Source organism: Epinephelus lanceolatus, chromosome 7, assembly GCF_041903045.1.
Source record: "Epinephelus lanceolatus isolate andai-2023 chromosome 7, ASM4190304v1, whole genome shotgun sequence".
Lineage (NCBI taxonomy): Eukaryota > Metazoa > Chordata > Actinopteri > Perciformes > Serranidae > Epinephelus > Epinephelus lanceolatus.
Window position 1 is genome coordinate 35,232,292 of NC_135740.1, and position 14,849 is coordinate 35,247,140.

At 41.1% G+C, this 14,849-nt stretch overlaps 1 protein-coding gene across 1 annotated transcript in view; it reads left to right on the top strand.

Moving 5' to 3' along the window:
* The window catches only part of fgfrl1a (fibroblast growth factor receptor like 1a), a 106,123-nt gene extending 99,486 nt beyond the window's left edge, over positions 1–6,637 (top strand). Inside the window, exon 8 of the mRNA XM_078169488.1 lies at positions 18–6,637. Within this exon, the coding sequence (XP_078025614.1) occupies positions 18–445 (428 nt within the window). The 3' untranslated portion in view covers positions 446–6,637. The remainder of the gene's footprint in view (positions 1–17) is intronic.
* The last annotated feature ends 8,212 nt before the right edge of the window (positions 6,638–14,849 follow it).

Here is a 14,849-nt window from a genome sequence, read left to right on the forward strand (position 1 = left end):
CTCTCACTCCTTTGCAGATCTGAAGCCCCAAAACAACGCTGTTCCCGCAGCAACATCCCCGAGCCTCCCCTGGCCTGTCATCATTGGAATACCCGCAGGTGTCGCCTTCATATTAGGCACCGCCCTCCTTTGGTTCTGCCAATCAAAACGCACCTGCTCCTCTTCTTCTTCTTCATCCTCCTCTGCTCTCCCCGCTGCTCAGCGTCTACCTGCGGCCAACCGTGACCGAGCCTGCCCGGCGCTGCCTCCTCAACCAGCCAACAGCGATAAAGATTGTCTCTCATACGAGGACTACATCGCCCATCAGCAGCTGCTCCTGGCTCAGGGCGGCACTGGATTGGTTCCCAAAGTCTACCCGAAGATCTACACGGATATACACACGCACACGCATTCACACGTGGACGGGAAAGTGCACCAGCATCAGCACATTCACTACCAGTGTTAGCACGCTTCTGGTGTCTCACACTCTTACATGAACATGTCCCAGTGCATGCCTCCACATCGGTCCATACTAGCTGCTGACACACAGCAAAGAACAAGAGACCACACAACTCTTCGTCATTCTGCTCCAGCCTCGTTAATGTGTGAACACAGACTTATTCAACACACAAACTATGAAGAATGTAAAGAAAGATCATTATTTGTAGCCTGTCCAGAAATCTATGAGAGAAAAATCCCAAAACATATTTTATTCAAAGCTTTTTTTATATGAAATATTTTCTGTAGATTATAAATCTCTCTTTTTTGCTCAAAGGCTTTATCTGAAGAAACAATGAACTCTGCAGCTTCAAGGTAACGTCACAACCCAACAGTTTATCTCTCCTTTTAGTTCTCTGGACACAACCACAACTTCCTCAGTGACAGAAACAGCCTGCCTACGCTACTCATGTATATAGTGGAATACGATTATATGGCATTTAGCACGCTACTTCATCCTGGGTTATCTATAAAGAATAATATAGCATGTATGTAATGAAATAGCTTAATGTCAGAGTATATCTCCAACTGAGCCATAGGACACACAAATTAAGGCGAACTCCTGATGTATCCACACCCTGGGCAAGAAAGAGGGCTGCCAGGTGTTCTGATAAATGTCCAGCTGCTATCTGGGTACTGTGTGGAGAAAGAGCTGATGTCAAACTGGTTCAGGCAACATGGATCTCTCTGAGTAGGTCGATTTTAGCAGCTCCTCCAGAAGCAATCATCTCCCAACTCCAATAACTACATCTACTGACAGTTCTGCCTCTTTACTTCCTGGAGGAAAGCAGCATTTTCTGTTTCACGTCATCGCCATTTCAGCTTTGTTTGACGCTCGCTGACTTTAAAAGAGAGGGATGAAGGATATCAGTTCTCCTCGTGTCGTACGTTCAACCTCTTCAGCCACCAGTGCAAAGGGATCATCGACAATGCCTCGGTGTAAAACGGTGCCTTCTGAGAATTGTTTCCAGATTTCGCGGATCGCTGTCGGATCAGCGGATATGTCACAGACTCTTGTTAATCTGTGATGAGATTTAGAGGGCTCAAAACAGAGGAGCTTCATCTTAAACTCTTTAACTTAAAGTCCTCGACTCTTCTTCCTAAAGCGCCTCGCAGTATGACCTCATGCGTGATGGAGCAGGGTTTGCATGTGCTCTGCTCTCCTCACACGGCTTGTTAAGGAGCATCTGTTGTTTTTATCTAAAGAGGAAATGTTTTGGATCAAGTGCTGCCGTCTCACCTGCAGAGTTGTCTGTCAGTATGATCTGGAAGATGCACGATGTTGCAGTCAAAACCTTCCAGATGCTACGAAGGTAAAATGATGGGATGCAGCTTTAAAGTAAAACAGATTTAGAGCCATATATTCAGCAGAATGTTATGTTGATCACTACAGCAGCGCCCACTGCCGAGCTACAGGTACATTAACTGCTCTTAGTGTTGTACAGTGGCAATGAATTATAATAGTTACATATCTGATTCTGTGTTTTGATTCATCTGCAGATTTACCACTAGTTTTATTGACCAGAGATCTACAGATGTGTTTGAAATGCATTTACAGGTGGGGTTTAAGCATTTTCACACTATTTGATTACAGTTCAGTCTTATAAAGCCCACACACAGACACACAGAACCATGGTTCACCTCCACACTTGTTTTTACTCCTTTTGGCTGATGAGACCTCCTCTAACCTGTGTGTTGTGTGTTTGATTAATATTTCCCTCCCTCCATGTAGTTTTATCGCACCTTCAGGGTTGGGACAGACCTTTATCATTCTCATTAATACAGTGACTACGTTTACATGCACACTAATATTTCATGATCACACACAGGTCATGTAAACAGGTTATGCCGCTTGAATATTTCGAATTATGCTTTGATCTAAGATGTGCCAATAATATTCAGGTGTTACGAGCATTTCTGGCATGTACACAGCTCATTTGGAATATGTATCTCAATTTTATTTTTGCTTTACTGCAGTTTGCAGCTCTGTGTGGTGTACACAAACCAACCAACCAGCCAACAGTTTGCAAGGCCGGCTACATGCATGCCCAACAAAAGAAAAGCCCACGTTTCTTGTCGTAAGAAAAAACACAGCTACTTTTAAACATTATAAAAGAATTCAGCAGGTTTTTGTATACGTGCAAATATCGCAGTGCCGACCTTTTCAAGAAGGTCAATCCCACAAGTCTGTCACGGGTGGAAAATTTTTAAATTTCCTAATTTGTTTCTAACAAGCAAAAATGGTGCGAGTGGCTCTAGCTGTTCCACTTTTACATATTTTTGATGTGATAAACAACATGTCAGGGCTCAGCGTATCCTCATACAATGGTTTGTATGATATCTAACAAATTTATTAGCACCCCACAAATGACATTACATACTTAATGTTAACTTACATAAGTTCAATTTAGGGAAAGAAACACGGTGTCTGAAAATAACTCAAAGTTCACTTGGTTTTTCATGGGACACAAACACCAGTCTCCTGGGGTAAAGTCCTGTGTTCATTGACCCATCCACCTCAACCTGCCTTCTTACATGAACTTTCGCTCTTTTTACTACTTCCTTCTTTACTCACATCAGCGTATTGGTCATGTGATCGCAGCCTTTCTGATTATGTTGGTTATACAAGAAATACTGGCTCTTACTTCTTCATTACTTCTTGTTGGTATCATACGTACGAACAGTGTGTAAGAACAGCCTGTAGAGCTCGTTAATCAAAGTAGGCATTAATTTTCTTTATCCATATTAACAGCTCAGTGGGAATACCGCCTGTACTGGAATAAGGGCAAAACCCAGAATATTTTGTGCATGTAAACACAGTCAGTGAGTTTGGTTAACTTTGGTAATTCCCAGCGCTGCTCCTCCTGGCTTCATCCTAAGAGGCCGTTTACACGTACACAGTGATTTTGATAAACGGAGACATCTTCCTTCGTTTGTGCCCTTCGTTTACACGCAAACGGAGATTTCTCCTCTGAAAACGAGTCTTTCTAAAAACTCCGGCCAGAGTGGAGATTTTGGAAAACTCCGGTTGCGCGTTTGCATGTAAACTGAGATAAACGGAGATAAACGGAGTTATAGGCAGCCGACGTCACAGTATGCGCCGGAACTTGCGCCTGTGTCAAAAGTGCGACCTATGTTGCTATGGTGACAATGGATACATGGAAGGCTTGAGCCTCTCGTTACACTGCCACCTACAGGTTTGGCATGCTCTTGTGTATATATACACGGGTAAGTGTAAACGAAGATCTTTTTGAAAACGGAGATGGTGAAATGTCCGTTTATGAAAATAGCCGGCGACGTGTAAACGGCCTCTGAGCTGAGGTCCAATCAGCAGGATAAACTGAAAACACCTGTGTGGGCGTTCAGAGCCTGTAATTTGTAAACAGGAGATCACCAGCAGCTGTTGTGAGTAAAGCAATTAGTTCACTATATAAATGATCCCAGAATAAGCTGTTTTCAAAGCTAGTGTAAGCTCAAGGTGGAGAGAGTAGAATTAAGGTCAGATGTGTTAGGTGGTGTCATTGTTAGTGATTATAAAACCCCCATGGAGCAAACTCATTGTCAGGGATCGACAAAATCCCAGTGATCAAAATTAAATAAATGTTTTAAGTTCATTAAATGTCATTTGCGAGCACTAAAATCCAAGATCTAATTATGACTTGCAGAAAACTGCAACCACTAAAGCATCAGAGTGTCTTGTCTGAGCGGTGTTTTAGAGACAAACTGATCCCACCTTCTTTTGTTACTTGGTTTGTTCATGTATTTGAATGACTGTACTTTGTTCTTTTACATTCACTGCATCATTGTATTTTTACTTTCACTGCTCCTGATGGGGTTTTCGAAGTTTTCTCACACCATACCGTAAAAAAAAACCAAACAATTTAAATGAGCCCAGATCTCATTGGAAACCAGCTCCAACAACCCTCCTCAGTCCAGTTGGTTACAGCAGACTCTGACTCTCTCTCAGGTGTCCATCTTGTTGTTCCTGTGCTCATGAATCTGACCACTGTATAAAAACTGTGTAAAACGATATACTAAGATAAGATTTAGGTTTCAGCTGTTTTACATTACAGCTCTCTCTGAAAGGCACGCTCACGCCATGTGTGCGGTTGGAGCAGTGGGGTGACTCTGTCCAGAGATGTTTAAACAAAGAAAAATGTCCATGTGAAATATGGAGGAAATTGTAGGTTCTGTCACATAGTTGATTGCACGAGTGAGTGTTTCTCTCTGCAAACCTTCTTCAGGACAAAATACAGCAGTGAGAACTTTACAGCGACGTGTTTAAACAACCATGTGACAGGAAGTGGAATATTGAAATCACCTGGTAACTTTAGTTACACATGTGGTCGTTCCACAGTGTGTATCTTTGCACATAAATCTTAAAACTCAAGTAGAAACATACAAACATACACACGGATACTTCACAGATGCCCATTTATCATAATACTCATTTGGTGTGTTGTCTTTGTCCTGAGAAGCTTTGAACCCAGCAACTTGTCAAGCCTCCTTTTTTGTTTCGTACATGTTGAAGCCCTTTCTGAGATTTGTTTTCAACCTGTGTAGTTCTGTGTATTATTTCACTTTCTGAATAATTAGACTTTTAAGATGGTGTAGCCTGTAAACCATGCAGTTAGGGATGCACAATATGTTTTGTTTTCAGCTGACACCGATAACCGATAAAAAAGAAGTTCATAATCTGTAGTTTATGCACAGCCAAGTGTAAGAGAGGCTAAAATGTAGTGAGCAAATATGGATGATTTAATATTCTGTAGCTCTGACCTAACCAAACCTAAATGACATCACTATCGTTAACACAACAAAAACAACAACAGTTCTGACTCTTACAATGTTCATTTATTTTTTCTAGTGACTTTGTTGGGACCATTTAACAGTACAGTGTCCAGTGTTAGCCACTGCTGCTATGTTAGCGCGTGCTAACCGGGCAGACATTGAACTGACCATTCAGTGAGACAACAGCAGCTCCTTCAGTGCTGGGTCTAACCTGTGTAACAGCAGCAACAGAAAGTTCGCTGTTTCGGGGGGGAGTCAGGCAAACTGGGATCGAACCCTCATTGCAAGCGTGTTTTCCAAACCAGCAACAGCATGTTTGTATTGTGTTGTATTATCAGCTATATTTATTGGCTATTTCCTTCATTATCAGAATTATACATAATATAAATGACTCATTATCGGCCAATAATTTATCAGAGTGATATATATCTACCACCCCGGCATGCAGTCTCGCTGTATACCTGTAATAAGTCCTATTTAACTAGCTGAATCAACAAAATGTGCATCTCATACCTCCAACAGAGACAGCCTGTGACCCGCCGTCTGTCTTGTTAATTTTCCAACCAAATTTGGGGTCTTCTTTCCTGTAAAATCATTAAAATACATCTATATTACAAAGAACAAATTAAAATTGAAATACACGAGAACAGCAAATGATACACATATTTATCTCACTAGCTCAAACTAAAAATAGGACTTGAAATATTGCATTAGCTGCTCTCCCTGTGACATGTTCCTCTTGTCTTTTCTGTTTTAAAACTTCTGTGGACAGAGTCACCCTGAACAGCTGGAGCGTGTTCCTTCATTTTTAAGTTTTCCTGTAATGTCGGAGTGTGGAAACGTTTCCAAACCGTAAAACTTTCCCTCAGTCAGTGCCGTGTCTTTCAGTTAAATCCATGTAAGTTTCATTGTGTCAAAGCTAACGGACTGCCAGTAGACAGACTGTATATGTGCACGAGCACGTACATGGACTGACACTAGTGTTGAAATGATAGTGTTAGATAATGTAGTGAGAATGCTTTGGACCATACAGTAGCTCTAGCAACACATTGGCCCAGGAAACATCGAAAAAATGTTTTGAGATTCAAACAAAGTGTTTCTAATTTATTTTAAACATGTTTTATTTTTCATATAATTGGGCATTATACTGCATGAGTGGATTTTGTGTTATAATAGTAATGTAAGCTATGTAGCAAATACCATGTTCATGTCATTGTAAGATACCGTATTTATACATGCTGACGGAATATACGAAATTTTATCGATAATCTTTGTATCGACAATCCTGTACAGTCTAGTCATTTAGGTTAAAATTTTGTTTTCTCCCATTGTAATCATGTTATCTGTGCCATTAAATAAGTTAAATCTACTTATATGTCTTTGTTCTTAAAGATTGAGTCCAAGTGAGACGGTTTCTGTAAGACAAGATATTTATCGCTGTGAGGATCTGTCAGTTTCTGCCTCTGTGTGTTACATCACAAAGAGAGATTCCAGTGGAGTACAATACCTCACGGTGCCACGGGACTGTCTTTAAGTGAACGTCCTCTAAATAGTTGCAGCCCTCCGATTGTGAGAGCTGCAGCCGGCGTTTTGTCTGTCAACATGTCTGTCTGGAGAGATGAGAGATGGACAAGCAGTGCGTGCAGATGGAGGGTGTGAAGGCTCAGCGTCTCTCCGTCTCTCCGTCTCTGACTCATTTAGGGAAAGGAGATGATGAAAGAAAACACTGTTGAAAGGACGGGGCACTGCAGCAGGGCGGAGATGGCAACAGGGCAGGACATGGGAACAGAACCAGATGATAATAGACGACTTTAAACAGTGTTGTGCACATTCTGAAGGGGGGGTTTCTAGTTCGGTGTTTTTGTTCTGCACCTTTCAGCTGGGTTCCCTCAGTCGTGGGAAATGTGGAAAAGTCATGCAGTTTCACAATCACAACCTCAACTCCTGGAATTAGTGAAAATCATTCAAAGTTTTGGAAAAGTCAGGAAATTTTTTGTGTGTGCGATGAAGTTGTTACAGTAATTTTCAGTGGGGAAGCTCTATTATGTGTTGATGTGTGACAAAGTTTTGTTTACCCTCACGTGCGCTCCTTCTCTCCCTTCATGTATGCCAGCTAGCAGACATTATGTTTGAACAGAGTTTGAATCTGATGTTTGAGAAATGCTGGGCAAGTGGGATAAGAAAAAAGTTATTATGGGCCCTTGAAAAGTCATGGAAAAGTTTTAAATTTCGTTCATGAAAATGTGTGGTGACCCAGTCTTAGAGACAGCTTGACTGTGAAACATCCTTAGACTTGGAAGTTGAGTATCTGTAGGTGGCGCTCTCGAATTTTGGTCTAGTGAGCATTTGTGGCTGTCACAGCATGGGCACCCATCATCCAGGACATCCTTACATTTAAATTGACTCTAACTCTGCACATTTAAAGCAGCCATACTCATTTTTTGGCCACTTTGGGGTAGCAGGACAAGCTGTAAACACATAATCATAGCCACAATTGGTGACTTATAAAAATAACTTTTTATCATGTTTTCTGAAACTATCCTGACAGTAGTACACGAGTCACATCATCCATGACAATACTGTTTGCCTACCTCCTCGTTCTTTTAATGGCATTTGCAAGAAACCACCACACATAAATGAAAACAACCAATCAGAGCCAAGGAGACAGCCTGAGGGGCAAGTTCATCTGTTCAGTTAAATTCAGTTCCATTGTATTTATAAAGCCCAATATCACAAATCACAACTTGCCTTACAGGGCTTTACAGCATACGACATCCCTCTGTCCTTTGGACCCTCACAGTGGATAAGGAAAAACTCCCTTTAACGGGAGAAAAATGGCAGAAACCTCAGGAAGAGCAACTGAGGAGAGATCCCTCTTCCAGGATGGACAGACGTGCAATAGACGTTGTGTGCACAGAACAGATTAACATAATAAATGTACAGTAGTCCAGTGATACCAATCAAAAGGTCCGTGGTTCGGTCCCCAGCCCTGTAGTCTACATGTCAAAGTTGCAATGGGTAAGATATTGAACACCAAATTGTCCACAGTGGCTGTACCATCAGTGTGTGAATGCATGTGAGTGTTTATCTCAAGAACAGGTGGCACCTTATATGATAGCCTTGGCCACCAGTCTATGAATGGGTGAATGGCTCTTCTTTGGGCGGAAAACACCATATAAATGCAGTTTACTTACCATTCAGCTAAAGAGTCCACTACAATATGTCTCTGAAAACATTTGAGGTGAGAAATAAGCAATGCAGTAACAGAGTTTTGATTCATATTTGATCAGTTTGACCACAGTGATTGACAGCTGTGTTAAAGGCCAGAGTCAGGTACCCGATGGGTAATTCGCAAAAAGCTGTGTAACGAGTAAAATTATGTGTGTGTGTATATATATATATATATGTATATATATATGAAAATAAACGAGCCCACCCACCCATCTGCACAAGCACAAACAAAGACAGACCAGTCAAAGGGAATCCAAAAGATTTTTCAGTCCCCATAATTGCCACAAAAGTTGATCCAACAACAAACAACAGATTTTTTCCAATTGTAAATAATATGGCAACAGACTTTACGAGGGAAAGACCCACTGGTTACCACGTGTTGACAACTTTAAAGGCTCAGTCAACTGGTTTTAAGTCCGGTAAGTTGAGTTATTGTGGTTTATCAGTTACATGATGGGAGGCTAACAGACGTTTATTTATATGACTAAGCCGTTATTACTCTGCGGGACTTTATAGTTTCATTCAAACATCACTTTTGAGAACGATGAAACTAAAGATAAAACAATAAATTAAAATAAAAAGCCAGGTAGATTAAAAACCACTTCATAAAATGGTCCCAGAGTTTAACCATGACTGTAAATGATCTGCTCAGATTCCATTTCAATTGGATCAGACATCACACATATAAAAGGACATAACCTAGGATCATTAATATGCATATACTGTTTCATAACTTTTTGGATTGTGATGTTGAAGACTGAACTGGGGGAAAGAAACAGTGAGAATACACAGAGGAGGAAAATCCCTCACAGGAATCTGCGGTTTTGAAACTGTTGCAAGTTCAACAGTTACTCATGAGTGTGTGACCTAACGCAGGGATTTACAGAACCCGGATCTGCGGGGTCTCGCTGCATCTGGGAAGCTTCACTGGAGTTAAAGAAACAGTGGAGGCGGTGATTCGTAAGATTTAAAGCTCTGACAGACGTTTTACATGCTTCATTTTTCTAACTGCGAGATAAGAGAAGGAAAAACTGGCCTGATAAAAGAAACCTTACGAGACAAATATGTGACTGTTCAAGGTTTTTTTCCTCCTTGACAATCACTCTTCTCTTATCGCAGAGATTATAGCCTCTCCTGCGTTTTACTGTTCCTCCTGTGAATTTGATTGACTTGAAGAGTCGGGAGGGAGGACAGACAGAGGAGGAGAAGATGAAGAGAAGCAGGGAGGAGGATGACACAGAGCTGAGCTGCTGACAGATGTGTTGAGCTCACTGCTGCTCTGCACCGACCAGAGGAGATGAGAAAATGGAGAGGAGATGAGCGGAGAGAGTGGAGGTGTCGAGTGAGGCGGGGAAGAAATGTGCAGAGCAGGAAGGGAGGACAGAGTGTCACAGAGGACTGACACCTCCTGTCCCCTCTGCAGCCCTCAGTCAAGTGTAGTGTTTACTAATGTTCAAATTAACAAGGCAAATATTGTTTTCTTTTCTTTTATTTGTTTTCAAGGCATCAATAACTTTTAACCCTTTAAAACCCGAGCAACATGAGCTTGATTTAGTTTAAAAACATGGGAAGATGGTAATGGACAATAAAAGAAGGCAAGAAAATAGTGAAAGAAAGAAGGAAGGAAGGAAGAAAGACAGAAAGAAGGGAGTAAAGAAGGAAATAAATAAGAAAGGAAGGAAGGAGAGAAGAAAGAAGGGAGAAAGTAAGGAGAGATGGAAAAAGGAAGAAAGAAAGAAGGAGGGAAGGAAGGAAGAAGGAAGAAAGTAATGAGGGAAGGTAGAAAGTAAGGAGGCAAGGAAGGAAGAAGGAAGGAAGGAAGAAAGTAAGGAGGGAAGGAAGGAAGAAAGAAAGTAAGGAGGGAAGGAAGAAAGAAGGAAGAAAGTAATGAGGGAAGGTAGAAAGTAAGGAGGCAAGGAAGGAAGAAAGAAAGTAAGGAGGCAAGGAAGGAAGAAAGAAAGTAAGGAGGGAAGGAAGAAAGAAGGAAGAAAGTAATGAGGGAAGGTAGAAAGTAAGGAGGCAAGGAAGGAAGAAAGAAGGAAGGAAGAAAGTAAGGAGGGAAGCAAGGAAGAAAGTAAGGAGGCAAGGAAGGAAGAAAGAAGGATGGAAGCAAAGAAGAAGGAAGAAAGTAAGGAGGGAAGAAAGGAAGAAGGAAGGAGGGAAGGAAGGTAGAAAGAAAAAAGGAAGAAAGTAAGGAGGGAAGGAAGGAAGGAAGGAAGGAAGGAAGAAAGAAGAAAGGAAGGAGAGAGGAAAGAAAGAAAGAAAGAAAGAAGGAAGAAAGTAATGAGGGAAGGTAGAAAGTAAGGAGGCAAGGAAGGAAGAAAGAAGGAAGGAAGAAAGTAAGGAGGGAAGGAAGGAAGAAGGAAGGAGGCAAGGAAGGAAGAAAATAAGGAGGGAAGGAAGGAAGGAGGAAGGAGGGAAGGAAGGAAGAAAGAAAAAAGGAAGAAGGAAGAAAGTAAGGAGGGAAGGAAGGAAGGAAGGAAGGAAGAAAGAAGAAAGGGAGGAGAGAGGAAAGAAAGAAAGAAAGAAAGAAAGAAGGAAGAAAGTAATGAGGGAAGGTAGAAAGTAAGGAGGCAAGGAAGGAAGAAAGAAGGAGGGAAGCAAGGAAGAAGGAAGAAAGTAATATGAGGGAAGGTAGAAAGTAAGGAGGCAAGGAAGGAAGAAAGAAAAAAGGAAGAAGGAAGAAAGTAAGGAGGGAAGGAAGAAAGAAGAAAGGAAGGAGAGAGGGAAGGAAGAAAGAAAGAAAGAAAGAAAGAAAGAAAGAAAGAAAGAAAGAAAGAAAGAAAGAAAGGAAGGAAGGACAGAAGTGACAAGTAACTGACCTGTAGAGTGGTTAAAAATTATATTAATTCTATGACATTATTCTAAAATGTTATAATAATGATTAGTTGCCTTTGATCCCATGTTTTTTAAAGAAATCGCACCAGTTTGCTCAAAGGCTCAAAGGTTTAAATACTCGAGAAAAGCTTCGGCAAGTAGCACAAGGAAAGTGATGTCGCTCCAGGATTCAAAGGGTTAAAATAATCTAACCTTTAATGTCTAATTAAAAAAACAAAATTGTGACAGCTCCACGGCTCACATCAGTCCTGCTTTATGAAAAGTCATTATCACAATTCTTTACAGTATTTTAATGCCTTCTTGGGGCTCGTTTGGTTGAAATACACGTGTATTTATTTTTATTTATCTCACATGACATTATCTGCAGTTTAACCTGGATGAAACATGTGACATGATGAGCTGTGTCTCACTGACAGAGCTTCAGCAGGTTCATGTTGGTTTAATAGACACATTTGAATCTAGTGAAATGTTAATCTCTTCCCCGACTGTCAGTTATGATATCATGTCATAATCTGAACATGCCTCACACAGAGAAATGTTTATTGTTGTTTTGCAGAAAGATTTCTTCACTCAAAAAGGATCCTATGAATATTTCTGTACAGTAACAAATGAAGAGAAAAGTCTTTGTCAGAGTTGTACATTTGTGGCTGAAGCTTTCTCTGAATGTGACCTTTGACCTCTCAGTGCTTGTGGTTTTTCAGGTCTGTGTGCCTCAGTGTGTTCGACTGTGAGGCTGACTGAGCAGAACAGTGTGAATCCACTGGAGACATTCCTGAGCTGCTGAGATGAAGGATGAATCCTTTGTTGGGTTTAAGTCACTGTTATGTTTTGGATTTCTTCTCACATGAACCTTCAGTCAACAGAATTAGTGTCACATAGAAATGTCAATTTTTTTATTTTATATATATTTTTTTTTACTATGATTTTGATAGTTTAACTTAAATTATCAGGAATAGTGTGATGTGTGTGTAGTTGTCTTGTAACCATGGATACCAAAGAGACAATAACTTCATCCATCCATTCATTCATCTTCTAACGGCTTCATCCTCTTGAGGGTTGCCGGGTGGGGCTGGAGCCTATCCCAGCTGACATTGAGCGAGAGGCAGGGTACACCCTGGACAGGTCACCAGACTATCGCAGGGCTGACATATAGAGACAAACAACCATTCACACTCACATTTACACCTATGGACAATTTAGAGTCACCAATTAACCTGCATGTCTTTGGACTGTGGGATGAAGCCGGAGTGCCCGGAGAGAACCCACGCTGACGACATGCAAACTCCGCACAGAAGGGCTCCCACACCTGGGATCGAACCGGGAACCCTCTTGCTGTGAGGTGACAGTGCTAACCACCACACCACCATGCCGCCCAGACAATAACTTAAAGTTTTAAATTTAGGTTTTGCAAGTCCAGTTTTTCTCATCCCAATCACCTACATCAATGCTGGCATTCTGCAAACCACAGACATGTTACATTTGTACATTTCACATGAAGCAAACATGTTGAAACTTTACATTTCGTCACATTTGAATTTTCATTCTCATGTTGTGGTTAACGTGTGGTTAAGTCAAGGCATAAAAAAAACCTACTTGGTTCAGATTTGGAAAAAATTATGTTTTGGCGTAAAGGTATGTAAAAACAAGTAAAGTCCGCACACCAAAACAGCTCCAGTCAAGTGCAATTTATTTAAAGCATGACGTTTCGAGCCATGTCAGCTCTTCCTCAGATGCTTACATGAATGAATATGCAGGGAGACGCCATCTTTAAAGGTCCCAAACCCTGGTCATGTGACCTGGCACACTAGTAGTGCATTTTCATCAGTATATACAAATTAATGTCATTTCAAAAATAGTAATAGCAAAAATACACATATAAATACATACATACATCTAAACAGAATTTTATGTTCTCAGAAGGACTCAGGCCGTAAAGGCCGTCATATTACATAAAAAACTATTAGAGGCGCCTCTTTTTTGGTGCTAAATGTCAGCAACAGGGACAATAATACTCGTAGGAAACACTCAAATTTCTCAAAAATCCTGGAGATAACCAGATCTCCAATACCACAACGGAGATATACAGATTGATAAACTGGGTAAGATGTGCGTATTGTTTTTCCACTTTTGTTTGGCTTAAAGGTATACCATACGTGACTGTTGGTGACTGCTTTTAAACACACTCGCCAGTAAACTGAAAGTAAAAGCCAACCCAAGACTCATCTCACTATATTTGCACTTTTTCGGCACTGGGTCTCTTGGATGTGTGCTGCTTACGGTCTGGCACCTGGTCACATCAAGGTCACATCACCTGAGTGCTGTGTGTGTGTGTGTGTGTGTGTGTGTGTGTGTGTGTGGGGGGGGGGGGGGGGGGGGGGGGCACACGCCTGTAAACATCCCAATCACAGAAAATAAGAATTAAATAGAAAATACAGGCACAGGCACACTTCTAGTTGGCCATAAGAGACGACTGAGAGGGATATGTTCTGTATTACTCTATACATTGCTACACAGGAAAATCTTGCGCACTGTAAAACTTCAGTTAAAAGCCTGATCCCGATTTAGGGTCCCGTCCCTTTTATTAGCCTGTTGTGGCTACACATTTTGACATATAAACGCCTGTCTCAATTAGACGCCTGGTCTGGTTGCTGTGTAGTTCAATTTTATAAAACGTCTTTGAATGTGTAAAACCAGATTGTTTGCCTCCTGCTGGAGCTAATGTTAATTAGCTGCTTGGATTGCAAATACAAATATAAATGTTTAAACTTTTGTCAATATGAACATGCTTCACATATTGTTAGCTTGGCAAGATTCTCCACAATACAATCATTCAGTTCATTTTACTGAAACCATGAGCACCGGAGAATACCGAAATTGCTTCAGGTTTACCGGCCTGGTAAACAAGAGAGATGCAAAAAAAAGTGATGACTTCTTCAAATTATTATTATTATTATTATTATTATTCGAAACAAAAATTTTAAACAAGTCATATTCACACTGGTTTAAATAAAAAAATTGACTGTTTTTCCCATCTTTGCAGTGCATCAAAGGAATTAAAAGCCTGTCTCAAATATAAGCCAGTTCAGTGTTAAAGCAAATAATAGCCCAGGCTACTAACTGAAATTTAATGGTCGTATATCTTTAAAATACACTGTTTAGTCCCTAAAAGCCCAGCTGGAAATTTGCAGAAATCTCATTAAATAAACCAGCATTTGTTGATTTTGAGTGGTGGTGCCATGACTATAGGTCAAGAGCTCTGGGTAGTGAGTGAAAGAATGAGATCGTGGATACAAGCGGCCGAAATGAGTTTCCTCCATGGGGTGTCTGGGCTCAGCCTTAGAGATAGGGTAAGGAGCTCAGACATCTGGAGGGAGCTCGGAGTAGAGCCGCTGCTCCTTCACGTCAAAAGGGGTCAGTTGAGGTGGTTCATGCATCTGATCAGGATGCCTCCTGGGCGCCTCCTGTTAGAGGTGTTTGGGCACATCCCACTGGTAGGAGGCCCTGGGGCAGAC